The sequence below is a fragment of the Carassius carassius genome, chromosome 7 (genome assembly GCF_963082965.1).
Source record: "Carassius carassius chromosome 7, fCarCar2.1, whole genome shotgun sequence".
NCBI classification, from domain to species: Eukaryota; Metazoa; Chordata; class Actinopteri; order Cypriniformes; family Cyprinidae; genus Carassius; species Carassius carassius.
In genome coordinates, this window is record NC_081761.1 from 16,988,470 (window position 1) to 17,003,042 (window position 14,573).

At 37.6% G+C, this 14,573-nt stretch overlaps 1 protein-coding gene across 1 annotated transcript in view; it reads right to left on the reverse strand.

Moving 5' to 3' along the window:
* Positions 1-7,919, reverse strand: part of cxxc4 (CXXC finger 4) — a 33,561-nt gene extending 25,642 nt beyond the window's left edge. The window contains exons 1-2 of the mRNA XM_059553229.1: positions 7,430-7,919; positions 5,120-6,058 (exon numbers count right to left, since the gene is read on the reverse strand). Of these exons, the coding sequence (XP_059409212.1) occupies positions 5,120-5,944 (825 nt within the window). The 5' untranslated portion in view covers positions 5,945-6,058; positions 7,430-7,919. The remainder of the gene's footprint in view (positions 1-5,119; positions 6,059-7,429) is intronic.
* Positions 7,920-14,573: the final 6,654 nt, after the last annotated feature.

Genomic DNA, 14,573 nt, shown 5'->3' on the forward strand with positions numbered 1-14,573 from the left:
ACAAGTACTTTTATCCATATATATATATATATATATATATATATGGATAAAAGTAAATTCAGTAGTATGCTTCATATTTCAAAGACAATTGATATAATTATGAAACTACATATAAATAAGTAATTTGTCAGAATTAATTTCTTAGTAATATCTTTCTTTCTTTTTAATTTATCTCTCTCTGAATCTGAAAATGTTGCTGAAATGTGGTACAAAATGTCTACAATATTTTTTATAGCCTTAGTGTAAATACTAAGACCTCATCTGCGTTTACTTTCTTCACGTATTTTCAAAGAGGTCACTGCAATGATGGGAAACCATTTAACTTCTCATCCAGAGCTAGCCATCAATTATTTACAGTCACCTGTTAAAGTGCCACACATTAACGTTCGCAGCACCTACACTTTCACCCTGACCATCCCCCACTGATCCGCCACCCCTCCTCATCCTAGAAAATGGCCACTGATAATGAGTTGCTTTCGCCACTGAACTGGAGATGTTAAATCAAGCCAGGTCAGAGGAGACAGCAGGTGTCATGGGTAAGGGCACAGGCCAGGCGTGTCTGATTACATTTCAGTCTTAATTGGTAGCGCAAGAAAAAACAATAAATTCAGCAACAAAGTTGTAGCACATTGTGCAGAGCAATGGGATTTGTTTTTAACTAGAATTTTTAAGCATTAATAAGATTCACAGGAAGAGGGAAGAATATATTCAGTGAATAATAAGAGATTCACCCAAAAATTTAAATTCTGTCGTACCAAACCTGTTGACATTTTGATATTTGACTTCCAAAGAGAGAAAAAAACTAAAATTTCTCAAGACATTAAAAAACAACATCTATAATGTTGCAAATAAGAAAGTCATACAGGTTTACAGTAAATCATGAAAACATTTCATTGTTGGGTGAACTATAACTTTACATTTTATTCTGGCCCTCTCACAAAGCTTTAGTATAATGCTGTTCCAGAAGACATAAATTGTGACAATATACTGCTCAACAGTAGAAGTCATATATAGCCTTTACAGTGATGTTTTTTTTAAAATATTAGAAGCTTGTAAATTACTGTAAATACTGCGTATATGGTTTTGAACGAAGTGTGTGAATAAATTATGACATTATACTTTTTAAGTGTACTATTATTATAATAAACTGTTTGTCAGATAATCAGCCTTTTACAGCCCAAAACAGCCCCTATTCATTGAACAAATATAATACTTTGTCTTACACTTAATTTCCTCAAGCAAAATTTCAATAATTTATGCAGCATTTAAGCTGTGGTACTTCTAAATCATGAAATCTATCTTTGTGCATTATCATAAAAAAATTAAAATAAATAAATAAATATTTTTTATTTCACATCAAAAACAACCACATTCCAATATAGATCATGGCTTACAGTATGTATGCACACATCCTTTGAAAAACATCTTTATAAAAAAACTTCCAAAATGAACCCAAGCTCAAACTGTCTGACTAACCTGGAGCAGTACTGGACCCAAAACAAGCTCGGGAAATGTTAGGAAAGATAAGATGACTCTGCTAGACTAATCCATTCTGGTGTCTTGAGAGAGAGAGAGAGAAAGAGAGAGAGAGAGAACAGCAGAGCAGTGACACAGGGTAATCCTCCGGGGTCTTGCATTAGCGCACTAAATTAAAGGCGGTATTAGATTAAATTGGCTCTCCGATTTCAGGGGTGTAAGTAAAATTCTAATTTGCATTTTCCACTGCCGCTTAAGATATAATTAGTTCGGGGTGATTCCCAGGTGCAAAACACTAACAGCAACATCCAGCTGCTTACTGGGAGTTTATCATTTGATAGCAGCAAAACGTGCAATCAGCTGGGTCTACATACAGTACATGTGTGTGCCTGTCTGTGTGTGTGAATCTGTGCGTGTTTGTGTGTTGTGTATCCAGACATATAGCTGGAAACAAGTAAATAATAAACTGAAAAAAAGCATATACTTTAGTCTGTATGTGTATGCAGATGTTTATACTGGCCCGCTCAATATAAATTAATAAAGGCTGTGTGTGGGCTGAGGATGCTAATCAGTCTTACAGCAAACTCACTTCACCCTGCATTTCCACACTTACTAAGCAGAGCTCCAAGAGAATAGGGTAAAATATTATTACAATGTAACAGCTGTTTTCTATTTTAATACATTTTAAAAAGTAATTGTTTCCTGTGATGACAAAGCTGAGTTTTAAGCAGTCATTATTTTCAGTCTGTCACATGATCCTTTCAGACATTATTCTGATTTGCTGATTTGGTGTTCAAGTAAATTTTCTTTTATTGTTATCAACAGGCACCTCACCGGGCACAATATCTGAAGTAAACCTTACCTGAGATTACTATTAGCCCTCCTGCAGCTTTGTACAATTCTAGATCAGTAAAAACCCCATTGATTAATTTCTGTATCACTTTATCTACCGAATGAAAATGAAACATGTTCATTAAAACTTTCACCAATGGAGTTTATGCTAAAGAATGTGTATTCCACAATATCAAAATGATGATTTATTAAATAAATAAATTAAATAATAGTTAACAAAAAATTCCAAACTGCCATATGTCCTAAAATAAATGAATACATGATTAAACTGAAAAGTGAAGTATGTTACATCTGTTTCATAAGTAGCAACAAAAAGAATATAAAAAAATAAGAAAACAACAACAAAAACACTGTTTTCAAACAGGCATCCAAACCAGCCCACTTCCCTCATCTGCCACTGGTCACAAAGACTGATGGGATTTTGAAAGACTGATTTATTTTTGATCTATTTAAAATTAAAAGACTCTGAAATTGCCACAAATAAGCACTGCTTATGCTATCATAAGAAATCAACATATAATAGCTTACATATGGTCTATGTATATTAAGCTGGGTTAGTTAAAAGTATTTTCAAATCAAAAAAATTCCACACTCCACCTATCACACATGACAATCACATCAACAATGCACAGTGTACATTCTTGATAAGGTAATGATTAGGAAGAAGAACGGCATAAACTACTTCATCCTAGCTGCTACAACACCAAACACATGTAACAAACAACAGTCACACTCAAACTTAACCTGCACTCAAGGCAACAGACAGTATTAACAAGTTTGTAAATTAGTGCTGTCAATCGATTAAAAAAATGTACTAATTAATCACACATTTTTCTGAAATTAATCACGATTAATCCCACCTTACATTAAAGTTTTTAAATATACTTTTATATTGCAGTAATTTCACATTCACACTTCAAATTAATGTACAAACAACATAAAAACAGTATATTTTTAACATTTGTTTAATGGCATCTTTTTTATGACTGAAGACCAGCATCACTGATATTAATATGTCTCTATAAAACATAGAGATTTTTCATAGAGACATTGTGTTTCCCCTTAATATTTAATGATTGACTGGCCATTCAACATTAAAGTATAAATGAGAGCTATCAGTTTTAACATTTATTAAAATTAAAAACGTTAAAAACTTAAACTTAAAACAATCTTCACATAAGCCTATTATAATAAATGTCATATTTACCTGTGCCCTTCAGAAGCAATATACAGAAATTTAATAAAGTTGCCAAACACTAAATTCTAAATTAAATATAGATGAATCCATAAAACTATAAAAGTTTTTGATTTCCTTCCTGATTTATTTGATTAACAGACATCACAGCAGCTGGTTATTAGGTTGTTTTGGCTGCTACTTCTTTAAGAGCTGCCGCTGCCACTGCTTAACATGACGCAGATCTGACATGTTAGAGTCAAGTAAAGTTAGAGTGTGTGTCTGAAACGTCTCCTGGTTGATGTGCCCGTAAAGACCATCTGTGACTAAATAAATGCACTTGTTGTCGAGAAAAAAAAAGAGACAAGAAGCAGCAGTTTTGAGTGGGGTGGCCAACCCTGGCCCCACCCCTGCATTAATTGCATTAAATATTTTTAACGTGTTAAACTGAAAAAAAGATAACTGCCTGTGTTAACGTGTTAATTTTGACCGCACTGATATTTAGATAAGTTTCCAAGCACTCATTCAGCAGGTGTAGATTATACTCAATGTGAAAAATATGCTTTAGGCCCTATTTACAACTTGTACTTTTTAAAATGCTTTTCATATGCATCTCTTGTAACCATTGATTGTGATTGCAGTTCGTTGAAGGGAAGGTCAGTGCATATTTAAGTCACACAAGACACACAAGTCAATGAGCAATTTTCAAACCTTTGTTTTGATGCATCGATTACATATTAGATGAGTAGGTATTCATTCAGTGTTGTCTGAGATGCATTAGAACACATTAGCATTTACACTATGAATACCAAATGCTTTATATTGTCCTTTTGTGTAATTTGTCAAATATGTGCACAGTAACCTGTTTACACTTTTATATTGTACTGTTCACGTTACCCAAAACAGATGTTCACACAACGTGTAAACAGAACCTTTGTTAGCAGAACTACATTCTCCTGTTTCTAGAAATATATCCTATATTTGTCCACTCTCCTTCAAGCATACACACACAAACCCTTCCAAATTGGTATTTTTTTAGAAACATTATTGTGTTTTCTTTATGTGGTTCATTCATTCAAAAATAATTCAAATGCTTTCAGTTGTTTTTTCTTATTTCTTTTTTAATGTGTAAGGATATTAGGATGAGAATCTAGATGTTCCACGTCCCAAGTGTGATAGAAGAACAGCAGCAGGAATTTCCCTATTGCTCCCATTGTGGGAGAGATCGACTAGCCTCGTCAGGAGACAGTTTCTATAATTGGTTAAAATGACCAAGTGCAGAGAAGGATGGCTCTCTGCTGAAAACCATTTCCCAGCTCAGCTTGGAGCAGAGCCAAGCCCTGGGTTGTTCGGATGCGTTCCAGCCCCAGCCTGACTGGCAGCAATTAGGGGTGTCTGAGGCAAGCTCAGCTTGCGCTCCGCACAAACACCCCTAATTACTGCCAATTAGGCTAGGCGGGTAGGCAGATTTGAGAAGCCGGGGGGATGTTCAGGCATGGGTGGGCATGGAAACAATTTTCAAGGGCTTAGAAACGTGACTAGAAGGAAAGGTTAATGCTTTTGAGTGCATGGAGGGAAAGAGGGAGGGGGAGTGTAGTGTCTGAGCCGTCGTCTCACCTCTAGTGATGAGCCAGGCTTCTTTTTTAGCTCCTCGCATTTCCGAAACTTGCAGATCTGGTGCCCCGTCTTACGGTTCCGACAACTGCTGCACACTCCACAGTTGATTAGCCTCCTGCAGGGCGCGCAGACCCCACACCTTTTCCTTTTCTTTTTCGCTGGGTTTCCGCTGGATGCAGAGGAATTATTCTGTGGGCAGTCTGCCAGATTGGCAATTTGAAACGCACTGTCTGTAACGGCTGCTGAGGCTGCGGGGGAGTGAAGGGCTGTCATGACGATGACCCCGGGAGGTAATGAGATGCCCCCTAAAGCCGGAATAGCGGAAAAAGTTCCAACACGTTCCGGGAGATTCATTATCTCTGCTTCAGCAGCACCGCATTTCAGCTTGTTCATGCATTCTCCTGCTAAAGGTCTGCAGTGTTCAGGGGATAAGCTAGAGAGGAAATTATTATTTGCCATTTGCAGCGTCTCTGGCGGCACGCCAGGTTTCCCCGGCCTTTGGGAGTCATTTCTATGCATGCTGGTCCTATTAGGGTTTATTGCTGCTGATTTCCTTCCCCAGAGCATGCCGTTATCACAGTTCCAAGGGGACACGCCGATTCTGGCACTGGGAAAAATTGGTGTCGTTATGCGGGCAATCTTAGCAGTCTGTGGAAATGCCCCATTGGTTTTGTAAAAGTTTGCAAACGACCTGTACCTTTCCATTTCGGCATTGTAATCCAACAGCTGGCTTAATCCACCATCCTGAAGATTATCCTTTTGCAAGAGTGACACGTCGCTGCTCTGGCCGCTTTCAATGCAAAGTGCATTGTTAAGATTAGACATGACTGTTAAGTTTCTAGTACTCACAAGAAAAATTCAGGGGAGGGTGGCAGTTGTTTTTTGTAAAGGTGAAGCTTGTTAGATACAACACGTTACCATCCTGGTTTATCCACTTCACTAAAACAAGAGAACAACAATTACGGATACAAGTGACAAACATTTCCTGTGCATCATCTCACACTTCCAAGTTACTCAACTATAGTGAAAGATTTTTACTTTACAAGTCAAAATTGTCAAAAAAAAAAAATTTCTCCTGATTGCTTTAGTCATAAAATTTGATTCTAATCTTGTGATTTACCATTATAGCTATGACACTTTTATGTAGCATAACCATAGGAAACAGGCATAATCACATGTGAAAGTCATAAAATTTCACCAAGATTGAAAAAAAAGTATTGTCAGTACACTGACTTCCAAGAAAAAAATGGTAAAATTAGATAATTATTTACTATATTATTTACATTATGGGACCAATATTTGGAAAATCAAAGTAGCATCATAATAGAAACAATAAATTCATGCACATTTAACATATTTTTTTTAATATAGTTATCTCAAATTTAAGTAACCTCAAACCTTAGAAGCCTTGAATAAAAAAATAAAAACCTTGATCATGCATCAAGCACAAAGTTCTTATGTAAAATATGTCAATATTAAAATAAAGCACATTGTCAAGATTCACCTAATGATACAAGGATTACTTTGTGAGGCTCAGTTCAACCAAGTCCAAGACCTTGACAACTATAGTGTGTGGGGGGATCCATTTCAGATCTCCCAGTCTGGCTGGGTTGTGTTGCCACAGATAAAAGCCTATTAGACACATCTTGCTCTACTTGCATTACCTTTTGCTAGACTCTCTCAATGACTGTCTATGGTAAATTGCAAGACGACTACAGCATTCAAAGCTCTGTTAACATCTAGCTCTGAATTTAAATGTACATTTCCACCTGAGAGACAAATACTGGATAACCATTCATATCTTAGACCCTGTCATTAATTATCTGAGACCTCACATGAATTCCACTAATGTTTTTATCAAGTTTCTTAAAAAGGCTCATGCTGCTTTATAACCTCTCAATTAAAGGCAAACAGAACAAAACTGAGTAAAAAAAAAAGATCACTTTACACTTTCTATTCTGAGAAATAATGCACAATATACTGATGATGCAAATTAATTTAGTATTGTTATCATCGCTTTTGTTTTTTATTTTTCGGTTCACTAGTAAAAGGGGCTTTTTAAACCAATGAATTTCAAGATGTAAACAAAGTTCAAAGAATAAGAAATATCCGATAGTCAGAGGAGACTGAACGAGGTCGAGAGTAGACAAGTGTGCCGTCGATTACAGTCCGAGACATTCGAATCAAATTGCATAATGGAATTGAATCACTCTGGCGCCTTCAAAACCACCCGAAATAAATAATAAAACAGTGGACATTCAGAAAGCATGCGCTAAAATTCAAAAAAAAAAATGAAAGAGCATCACCTACCAGACAATCCAGACACTAGAGCAGCACATTACTGCGATGAATACACAATAAACACACGCCGAGTGATCACTACAAAAACACCATCTTTACGCACAAAACGCCATTCTCCGTGAGAAGAAAAGTAGAAGAAAATGTATATATTTATGATGGCGTCCGGGTTGAGCCTGTTGTCCGTGGAGCGATGACTGGAGGTGAGGTGTCTCCTGTCGCTGTGTGTGGCTGATTGGTGCTGAGGTGAGGAGGATGGGGATGTGGACACCAACTGATCATTGGCTGGAAATTACTATAGAAACACCAGGAGCTCTGGGGAGGGGGATGCTCATCAATCTCCACCGGGAAACAGCGTGCCTTCTCTCGCTGTTTGGTAACTCTTTACATTACAGTCTCACAGATTATGTGTAAGTAGGCTAATTAATTAATCTAGACACTTTGACTCATAACCCTGCTGAAAGAAAGGCAGTCAGCTCGTTAAGCAAGTACGCAGGTAAAAACTAAACGTTTGTTTGGTAACCTAATGTGCTTTACTGTTTTTGTTTGTTTGTTTATTGGTTTTCTCGGCCATTATATTTATTTACAAATGTAACAATATATTAAATAACGTTTGGAATTATTTTTTTGGGGGGGGGGGGCTATCACCTATCACTAAGTCAGTACCACATATTCACGCTTAATCATTTAAAGCTGTTAAAAACAAAAGAAAACATTTTGATGAACACATGGAAGAAGACAGTGAACCACTGACTTCCACTGAAAAAAACACAGAGACATTTTGTCATGCAGAAGAAATATGCTACATTAAAAAAAATACATAAACAATAATAATAATAAATACTTACTATTTATGTACTTTATAGCCCAGGTTATAAATGTATTACTTGGTATCTGCTTGAGTTATTACTCTATAGGCACTGTAAAGTCGTTTAAAGTGACTTCTGAAGACTTCTACTAGAATAGCTTTAACTGAAAGAGTTTTAAGGGCTTAATCAAAACAAGAAAAAAATGTAAACTTTGAAATGGGGGAAATATTGCTTATGTCAGATATTATTATTATTATTATTATTCATAAAAATACCAGAACAGGGCTCTATTTTGATCCGACACTCATAATGTTTTGACCAACTATAATCACTGTTTTAACACACCAGTTTAGCTCTTAAGTTTGGGATTTGAAATTTTTTATAATTTAATATAAGATAAAACAAATGCTAATTTAATTTAATATTTATGCTAACTTTAGATGTATTTAGTACATATTACTGAATGTGTATAAACATACCTGCAATCACATTACTAAAAGCCCAACAGACTATTAAAATATTTAAGGCTATTCAAATATTTGAAAATTGCAGGAAAAATAGACTGTGAATATACTGTGTATTAAACAGTTTTCAACATTGATAATAAGAATAAATGTTTTTGAGCATCAAATCAGCATCTTAAACTGACATTTGACTGGTGAGTTTTGTAATGGCTGCTGAAAATTATATATATATATATATATATATATATATATATATATATACACATACATACAGGTCCTTCTCAATTATTTGAAGGTTGACTTTTTTTGTATTAAAAACACTTTTTTTTATTGGTCGGATGAAATATGCTAATTTTTTGAGATAGGAATTTTGGGTTTTCATGAGCTGTATGCCAAAATCATCAGTATTAAAACAATAAAAGACCTGAAATATTTCAGTTGGTGTGCAATGAATCTAAAATATATGAAAGTACATTTTTATCATTACATTATGGAAAATAATGAACTTTATCACAATATGCTAATTTTTTGAGAAGGACCTATATATATATATATATATAAATATATATATGTTTGTATATATATACAAACCCGAAAAAGTTGGGACAATGTACAAATTGTGAATAAATACAGAATGCGATGATGTGGAAGTTTCAAGTTTCAATATTTTATTCAGAATACAACATAGATGACATATCAAATATTTAAAATGAGAAAATGTATCATTTTAAGGGGAAAATTTTAAAGATTTTAAATGTAATTGCATGGGGAGTGAGGAGACAAGTTGCTCAAGTTTAGGAATAGGAATGTTGTCCCATTCTTGTCTAATACAGGCTTCTATTTGCTCAATTGTCTTAGTCGCATCTTCCTCTTTATGATGCGCCAAATGTTTTCTATGGGTGAAAGATCTGGATTGCAGGCTGGCCATTTCAGTACCCAGATCCTTCTTCTACACAGCCATGATGATGTAATTGATGCAGTATTTGGTATGGCATTGTCATGTTGGAAAATGCAAGGTCTTCCCTGAAAGAGGCGACGTCTGGATGGGATCATATGTTGTTCTAAACTTGGATATACCTTTCAGCATTGATGGTGCCTTTCCAGATATGTAAGCTGCCCATGCCACATGCACTCATACAACCCCATACCATCATAGATGCACGCTTCTGAACTGAGCGCTGATAACAACTTGGGTTGTCCTTGTCCTCTTTAGTCCGGATGACATGGCATCCCAGTTTTCCAAAAACTTCAAACTTTGATTCGTCTGACCACAGAACAGTTTTCCACTTTGCCACATTCCATTTTAAGTCCATTCCAGAAATGCCTGCGCTTCTGGATCATGTTTAGATATGGCTTCTTTTTTGACCTATAGAGTTTTCTGGAAGTATTCCTGAGCCCATTTTGTGATTTCCATTACAGTAGCATTCCTGTATGTGATGTAGTGCCGTCTAAGGGCCCAAAGATCACGGACATCCAGTATGGTTTTCACACAGAGATTGATCCAGATTCTCTGAATCTTTGGATGGTATTATGCACTGTAGATTATGATAACTTCAAACTCTTTGCAATTTTTCTCTGAGAAACTCCTTTCTAATATTACTCCACTATTTTTCGCCGCAGCATTGAGGGAGCTGGTGACAGAGGACTGAGGTGGAGCCGGAGGGCAGAATGGGCCTGACAGAGCCAGAGGGACAGAGGGACGAGGTGAAGCTGGAGGAGTGGAGTCTAGAGATGGCGCATGGTCAATGACAGACCAAGGCGGAACCGGAGGGACGAGGGTGCCTGGCAGAACTGGTGGACTGATGGGCCATGGTGGAGAGGAGGGAGCTAGGAGCCATGGTGGAGTTGCTGGGTTGAAGGGCTGAGGCAGATTTCTGGACTCAAAGGCTGGAGGCGGCGACAAAGGATCCTCCAGCCAAGATGCCAATGGAGAGTGGCAGACCCGCGTCGAATCCAGCGCACAGATGGTAGGCTGAGGGTGAGCTGAGGGGCTGCCAGGACACAGTAGTGGCAGAGCTGAAATGGTAGAGATGATAGGAGGAGGCAGGAGAAGATGGCTGGGTGGGAAATCCAGGCATTTATAAAGTTCAGGGTAGCTAGAGAGCTCAAATGAGCATCTATATCCAGATTTATAAGATCCTCATTACTGTCCTGAGTGCTGCTCACCCTCAGTCATGATGCAGTGGGCGGACCTTCCCTCCGTGCTCTCGCTGTTCAGTGTTCTCCACCGTGGCGAGCACGGTTGCTGGCCCTTGCACCTGGTCTGACGGGTCAGGCTTAAGCTCTCAGCAGGTGTTTGTATGCATTAGTCCAAAAGAAGTTAAATAAAAAGTGGCCATCCATAAAAAAAGTGTCTCACACTGTTGTACACGTAAGTAGTTCTGGGCAGATGATGTATGGAGGTCAGCTTTGTGCATGTGCCGCTCAGAAGTGACGCAAGTGAAAGAGCAGGAGAGAAATCAAAACAACGGTCTCTTATTAGAAATACAAAATGTACTGATCTCATACGTCATGACACTTTTTTTTTGGATGGGTGCTTTTAATTTAACTTCTTTTGGACTAATGCATGCAACACCCGCTGAGTGCCATGAAACAGCTTGAACGATCAAAGTCCATTTTTTATATAACTCAGACAGGATTCGGCTAAAAAAAGAAAGTCATACACACCTAGGATTAGTTGAGGGTGAGTAATTTATGGGCTAATTTCCATTTTTGGGTGAACTAACCCTTTAAGAGTCATTTTATCACAATGCTCCTTTCACTATAAAGAGTGCTAATTTTATTAAAAATATATTTCATTACAGTACTTAAAACAGGTATTTAAAAAAAAAAAAAAAATCACACAATTTAAATTTTGCCTAACAATAAATCTAGAGTTGCCAAAAAGGAAAATAAGGGACAATTGTTTATAGGAAAACAAGAGATAGAGTAAGGGATGCTCAAAATATTTGTACTGTACCACATCCTGTACGTAATTTCCATGTCTGTATTTAAGTATATGTAAAAAAAAAAAAATATGTATAAAAAGGTTCTCAGAAATAATCCCATTTCTTTGCTTAAAATATTTATGCACAATTATTCTAAATGGAGTTTTAATGTCATAAAAAAAATATCACACACATTACACATAAACCATTGGCATGTGAAATAGTGAAAATCATCCCTCAGGTAGATTGCATGTTTTCTTGCCTAGCTGTATGTTGTGCTCATGATAATAACACTGATCTGCCAAACTCAAAATGTGGACAGTGAAGGGAATTGCTGTCAGCACTAGTTCTGTTCGCTGTGAACAGGGAGCAACCAGGTGGCAGAGGATTCCGCTTAGTCATAAAGCATTCATCGAATGGCTATGTTAACAAATTAAACAGTGATTTGTGCAAAAATAATGATTACTTCTCAATTAAGTATATGCCTGCAATACGGGACAAACTGCATTCCGTACTTTCATACGGAACGGTCCTTTGATTCACTATATAACTTTACCGGAGCCAGCTAACCTATGAAGGAATAACCCCTGTTTCTACAATTGGATTAGCAGCCTGAAACATGGGGAGATCAACAAAGATCAACACAATAAATCAGATTATCATAACGTTGTCAGAGTGCATATGGAGCAGTGCAGGTAGGCTGTTTAATTTGCTAGCACCTGGCTAGTTATTGTTAAAGGAGACATATTATGCAACTCTTTACAATATGTAATATAAGTTCCCTGGTGAGCCCTCCCTGGCAATTTATATAAGACACCACTGTCATGCTATCACATGGTGACCCTTCAGGTCTGATAAGAAGGTCTGAAGGGCTCGATATACTGCCATCATCTCAAGGCAGTTGAATGTGTGGCCGGCCTTCTGCATCTGAGCAGGAGCTGCAGGACGGTCTGCCTTTGACAAAGCTCCCCAACCCATGTTTGATGCATCTGTCGAGACAACCTGCCTTCTGTGAATCAAGCCCATAGTCACACCCTGTTTGAACCAATGTGGGCCTTTCCAGGGGGCCAGAGCTGTTACACAGGCCTGACTCACCCTGACACAATGCAGAGCAGGCCCAGCTGTAGTACCAGCAATGCTGAAGCCATAAGGCCCAGCATCTTTTGAAACATCTTTAGAAGGCGAGAGGCACCGATTTTGAAATACACTGCGAGCTGTTGTATGGCCAGTACACGTTCTGGTCCCCCATGTGGAGTCGAAAACTGTTCCCAGGAAGGAAGTTCATTGGCTGGGAGACAGAAAGCTTTTGACAAAATTGACCCTGAATCCCAGGCGCATGTGGGATATTAGCTCGGCTTCTGACTGGGCTAAGATGAGCCAGGCATCTAGATAATTCATAATGCAGACTCCCATCTGCCTCAGAGAGAAGAGGGCCGTGTCCATGCACTTCGTAATAGTCCGAAGGGCAGGACCGTGTACTGATATACCACTCCCTCAAAGGCGAGGTTATTAAGTATATATAATGTATTATGTATATATATATATAAATACACACACATGCATGTATATATTTCATATATTTATAATATAAATTAAATGAATATTACTGTAGACATGTAAATTCATGCAAATATTTTCCATATATATATATATATATATATATATTAGTGGTGGGCCGTTATCGGCGTTAACGTGGTGCGTTAACGTGAGAATCTTATCGGGCGGAAACAAGACGCGGAAATGCTGAACAGAGTAGCTGGTTACTCGCGCGCTGTGTTCGGTGCGCACGAGAGAGAGACCCGCGTATCACGGACAGCGACACTGAACCGAGCTCTCTTCTGCGAAGTTCTCCTCAAAGTCCCTCCTGCACCTGAACGAACAAATACAAAATCACAGTTCGAACAAACAAAAAGATGTGAAAGAGCCCAATTCAGTACTTGCGCTGTTCTGGTGCTCAGGGTTCACGCAGAGAAAGGAGTCTAAAAACACTTGAACATCGAATTTGCTTATTTTTGCTCTTGTGCCGACAAATACATACAAAATATCCACCTTGGAAATTATGCTCGAAAAAACTGTGAGTTATTTCTTAAGTTCATTGTCTCTTAAAGTGACCGCGCCTAATTTAGCTACTAGCTGCTGTAATGTTAATCCAAGAAAATGAAAATGAAAAATCACTTACTGCTCTTGACTGAATTACTTTGTAGTTTTAACAGTCAAACCAAAAATTATTCAGACACCAGATCTAATTTTTGATATGTATAGAAAAAATTTAATAATGTGAGAAATGTTGAAGGTGTCTGAATAAATGTAGGTTTGATTGTATATTTAATTTTTACATTGAAGACTATCCAGTGCTATTTTACATTTAATTATTTGGTTTCTGTACCTTGACACATACAAACTTGAAAAAAAGAGACTTTCACATTGTGTAAATAGCACAAATAAATGAAAATAAATGAACATACAAATTAAACAATTTCAAACAGGGCCCACTGGTACAACCTTCACCGGGGCCCCGCTGACCCACGCCTGTTTCACACATACTCCGTCTGCAGTGTGTATGCAGTCCGTGTGCGTTACGTGTGTGGTGCAGCACGGACTCGATTTGCTTTCACACAGGATGCATTTGCAGTTCGCTACTCGGTACGTAAACGATCGCTGCACTACTGCAGACGCAACGCTCCTGGAACACAATTGGAATCCGTTAACATGGGTGCGTAAAAAAAATATGCAACGCATACGCACTGCAGACGGAGTATGTGTGAAATAGGCGTAAGGTTGTTTGCACCTTGTGCAATGTGGAATTAGTTTACAGCTTTCTCAAGCACTTTGTGATGCATTTTGGAAACAGGAGATGAGCCCCTTTTCTAATGCACCACATGGCTTGATAAACCCCTTCTCAAAGACTTACTGTTTGTCAATTTTATTTGGGTAACACACATATTCTGAATGCCTT